The 5,350-nt window shown below is 40.3% G+C and overlaps 1 protein-coding gene across 1 annotated transcript; it reads right to left on the minus strand.

Annotated features, from left to right (window-relative positions):
• Window positions 1-668: 668 nt before the first annotated feature.
• On the minus strand, window positions 669-1,578 carry LOC133451772 (uncharacterized). The gene has a single exon (XM_061730914.1). It carries the CDS (start codon window positions 1,576-1,578, stop codon window positions 703-705), a length of 876 nt encoding a protein of 291 aa, XP_061586898.1. The 3' UTR covers window positions 669-702.
• Window positions 1,579-5,350: the final 3,772 nt, after the last annotated feature.

Below are 5,350 nucleotides of genomic sequence, written 5' to 3' on the forward strand. Positions count from 1 at the left end.
GATCAATAATCCAGAAAGTAAATCTGAAAATTCAGACAAAAACTCTAGATACGCACCAGCAGGGGGCCGGTACACTACCACTAACACAACTGGCTTTTCTGATTTCCAGCTCGGAAATTTCAGACCAAGCATGAGGCTTTCAAATGTATTATAATTGCACTTAGGTTCAATTTTTGTTTGGAGACTGGAGTTATAAATTGCTGCGACTCCTCCGCCTCGGCCCGTGCTTCTAGGAATGTGATGATTAAAGTAGCCGGGCGGAGTTGATTCATTCAAACTAACATACTCTTCCTCCTGTAACCATGTTTCTGTTAAGCAGAAAATATCACTCCTGCTCTCTGTAATTATATCATTTACTAACAGATACTTAGAGCTTAATGATCGTATATTTAGTAATCCGCATCTAATTTTTCGGTCTGTAGTTGGTACCAAATGTACATTGGTTTTAATTTTTACAAGGTTATTTTGGTTAATGCCTCCAAAACGCCACACCTGGTGAACTTTTGGAGGGCGGGGAACTGCAACCACTTCTATTTTGCTAGGCACCTGGCCAGGGTCGCCAATATCATGTAATCCTACAGTTTTAGAGTCGCTAATTACATAATGCAATCCTACAGTTTTGTTGGCAGGCGTTGGTCCTCGAGAAGCAGCAGAGAAGTGTGTTAAACTACAGCTCTGCATCCTGGCCTGGACCCTGCATTGTCAGGGGGAGTGTCTAATAACATTGGCCAGATTTCTAGACATAAGAGCTGCACCATCCCGGGTGGGATGAATGCCGTCCCTTCTAATCAGACCGGGCTTTCCCCAGAATGTCTCCCAGTTGTCAATAAAGTCCACGTCGTTTTCTGAACACCACTGAGACAACCAGCGGCGGAGCGAGAGCATGCGACTAAACATGTCATCGCTGGTCAGATTGGGGAGGGGGCCAGAAAAACCCACGGAGTCCGACATGGTTTTGGCGTAGTTACACACCGAGACAATATTCATTCTGGTTACTTCCGACTGGCGAAGACGGGAGTCATTAGCTCCGACATTGATGATAACTTTACCATATTTACGATTACCCTTTGCCAGTAGCTTCAAATTTGCTTCTATGTCGCCCGCTCTGGCCCCCGGGATACACCTAACTAAGGTCTCTGGAGTCGGCTTCACATGTCTCACAATAGAGTCTCCAATCACCAGGGTCGGTTTCTCAACAGATGTGTCGCTGAGTGGGGGAAAACGGTTAGACACATGAAGCGGGTGGTGGTGTTCCGTGAGCCCTTTAAGACTACCCTTCCTCCGAACCGTCACCCAGCTGCCCTGCCTGGCCGGCTGCCGGGGAGCTGCAGGGGAGCGGCTACGCTCAGCTGCTACGGGCCGGTCCGCCGCTAGCTTAGCCTGGTTAGCTGAGGAGGCTCTCGGACTATGGTTTAGTTGGCCGAACCGGACCTCTAACTGACTGAGCCTCGCCTCCAGCCCTGCAAATAAGCTACACTTTAAGCACTTACCGTCTTCACTAAAGGAGGCAGAGGAATAACTAAACATTTCACACACTGAGCAGGAAAGAGGTGAAGCGGTGGGAGCCGGAGAGGCCATGCTAAGATGCTAACGGAGGCTAACAGACAGAAAATGTATCGGTGATTGGTGAAAGTGAAAGTTACGGAAGAGAAAATGAGCGAGTGTTGAAATAAAGACAGTAATGTACCAGATATAGTGCTATTTTACCAGAAAACAGTCTAAGTTTTAGATAAAAAGTCGGGAGAGATCTGAGCCTGCACGCAGCAGCAGCACAGACCGCAAACACCAGAAAGTGATGCGATGCGTGACGCAATACGTTACCCAATCAGCAGCCAGCAAGCGGATGAGCTCCCTGGTCATATAAGGTAACACATATTAATGCTTAACTGCCTCATAAGCATTACTTAACCATAATTAACCATTAGTAAAGGCTTGCAGGACCTTTATTGTAAAGTGTAACACATTTATCCCTTAGGTAACACATTATTAATGCTTAACTGCCTCATAAGCATTACTTGACCATAGTTAACCATTAGTAAATTAAGCAATCACATATAAAGAAGTTTACACTTTTTATTTAAAACAAAATAAAACAGATAACAAACATCTTATACATATATATATATATATATATATATATATATATATATATATATATATATATATATATATATATATATATATATATATATATATATACACACACATCTGTGATAACAGATACGTAACAACAATTCACAGAGGAGAGCTTTGAACAAACATTATTTAGTAACATAATACAATAACACAGTATGATAGATGGCATAATTTCCTTGTACCGCTTCACCACATCACCTGGTCCTCCAACTAATATAAACACACAAGAACAAGAAGGAATGTATCATTTGAATCATGAGATTGATGAGAAGAAAAAAACAAATCATTGTATTTTACTGTTAATGTTCAATGTGCCGCGAGACACACTAATCCCATATGTGACACCTCAACACAGTGTAGAAGGATTTTCTGGCACAACTTCACCAAGGTACATGGAAACACCATGACACACACAGGGAATTATCAAGGCTAAATTGGGAGAAAAAGAGGGGAAAATGCTAAATAAAAATGGACACATTTGGGGTGAATCATTTTTGGAAATGAACATTCATTTGGACCGTACTGGTCCTTCTGGTACATCCCTCTATCAGCGTGCAGGGCTTGAATTTAGCACTCGCCACTTGCCATTTGCGACCCAAATTCCTCAAGTGGCGAGACAGATTTTCTTGCCACTTGGCTAGTTAGAAAAATCGAGATTCCCAACTTTTGTGCCATTTATAAATCAAATTGAGATTCCCAATACTGTGCGCACCATTGCACCTTTTTATTTTTTATTCTTGATGTCAACTCCGGGTGAACCGTCTGAGTCTGACTCTGAAGAATGAATAGTAAACACTCTGAAGAACAACTGGAGAAAATGGACCAATGCAATGTCTCAGTTTGACCAGCAGGGGACACACTGTATAGTTCCTTAAATGGTTTAGCTGTTGTCTTGTGGTTGTCTTAAGACAGGCTAGGTTGGTTGTTGTAGTCTTTATAAGACACTTTCGAGCTAATAATAAAAAGGCTGCTTGTTTTTAAATTCACTTGTTCGTTCTCATTTGAACATTCTTATCCAGCCCAGAATAAACACATTATTTATACAATACACCTGCTGCATTATAGAATATACAGGCAGGACAGGATCAAAGTGTTACTTTGAAGGTGTAATGCTATATATTCCTCCATAAATGTTAGACTTACAATTAAGTAGGCAACTACTGAAATTAAATTATACAAGAACACATCATGCAATCTCATTTTCCACCAATAGTATAGTAGTACACTACTGAATGATAATTGTAGCGTATAGAAAAACAGGATTGATGTAATATGGTACTACGATGACTGCTATATACAAGTGATGTCGAAATACAAAAGTAAAGCAACGTTTTGGTTTTGGCTAGTAAAAAATCTGGTTGGCTAATAACTTTTTTCATCTACTAGCCACTTGGCTAGTAAGTCAAAAAGTTAATTTCAAGCCCTGTCAGCTTGTCATGAGAGATTGATCTACTTGTAGGGACAACAGACACATACAGCTCAAGCCAGCCAAGAAATACGTTTCACATACCCCGCAGGCGAGAGCGATGTTTGCTTTTCTTCGCCTTTTTCTCCTTATCCTGTCAGAGCTGGATTCAGAGCTGGATTCAGAGTCATCCTCACTATCGTCTTCACTGTCATGCTGCATCTCAGATCCCCTCATCGCTTCATCATCACTGTCTTCTCTTCTGGACTGTTGAGCCTCCTTGAGACATGTCAAAGCTATGGATGCAAGGATTGATAGTTGATTACATCAGTTTGATTGCTTATTGTATACAAACACCTACAACAACAAACACAGCTATGACACAACTTTTGCACCCACAGCGTACTCACCCATCCTTCTTTAACTCTCGAGCATCCCTTAAAATTAATATACACTTTTTACCCATAGTCCAAATTTGCCTCATTGACTACCATCTCATAAAAGTGCAATAAAAATGTAATACATATTTATTTTCACTTTCACCACATAAAATCTTTTCAACAACTTCAGACCTAGCCATAGATATAAAGTTAATTATAATCTTTAAACATTATTTTTACAACTCCCTGATTTTTTCAATAGAAAAATCACAAAATATGCAATATTTTCAAAAATTAGGTTCAAAGTGAAATATATTACAGCATTGACTATGTCAATAATTGATAACATTTATTTTGATGCATTATTATTTTTGGAACAATGATTGTTCATTTAAAAAAACTTACACTCTTTACCTTCATGTCCAAATTTGCCCCATTGACTCCCATTATAACCACATATTTTTTATGTACTGTAATTCTTACCTATTATAATTTTTTTCAGACGAATTCCTAATAAATCTAAGCCTCTACCTTCAAAATACAGAGAAAACAGGTTTTATGTTTGGTGACCCCCCCAAAACTAGCAGGGGCAGCAGAGCTTCATCACATCAAGTTTCAGTGACGTCTCATCCATCCCGCTCCGTGTTTAGTTGGGGTCTTTCGTTTAAAAAAGTGTCAGCCTTCACGAGGTGTATTAGCTTCTACACACACCCTTTCAGTTACATGACTGAGAAGTCAGTCTTTCAAATTTACCGACGTAAACTTCTTCTTCTCCATTATTCAAGTGTTACTGAGTCAAATATGCAGCATCTTTTTGAAAAGTTTACATTTTGTCAGAATGATGTATTTGTTATGACAACTTGAATTGTGAACTTTTCAAAAAAAGTGTCATAAAGTTATGAAAGTTAACATTAAGAGCTAACAGTTTAACGTAGTTGGATTAATCTTACCATGTTTTCCAGATGAATTTCCCTTTTCCTCTTTTTCCTTGTGCGTGGTTATCCTGGTCCTGCAGGTGAGACTCCGAGCTCATCCATCCTGAGACGCTTCTGTAGATGGGGCCGCGGTCAGTGCGCGCAAAGAAAAAAGTGCGGCGTTCAGGCCAATTCGGAACTAAGGCTTTTAACTAAAGCCTAATATTGGTGCTCCTAATCGGGAAATTCAAAGTCTTCTTGGAGAATCAGTTTTCTGACATCACACAACAATGTCTAATGTCAATGTCTGGAACGCTTTGAATACAGAAATGGGAGTTTTCAATGGGGAAACCCAGAATTCTGAGGTGTCATGAACGCAGCATTGGCGCGAACCAGAACGCAGGAGTTATCGCAGTGTAACCTGGGTGGAACTGCCTTGTAGGAGGAGCAGAATGTTCTGGCAGGACGGACAGTAATTTTAATAGGATAGCCACTTACCAAGCTGCACGTTTCAT

This window comes from Cololabis saira, chromosome 10 (assembly GCF_033807715.1).
Source record: "Cololabis saira isolate AMF1-May2022 chromosome 10, fColSai1.1, whole genome shotgun sequence".
In the NCBI taxonomy this organism is placed as follows: domain Eukaryota; kingdom Metazoa; phylum Chordata; class Actinopteri; order Beloniformes; family Belonidae; genus Cololabis; species Cololabis saira.

Bases quoted from the DNA above. Each gene is read 5' to 3' on its own strand.
- LOC133451772 (XM_061730914.1), bottom strand. From the start codon at position 1,578: ATGGCCTCTCCGGCTCCCACCGCTTCACCTCTTTCCTGCTCAGTGTGT.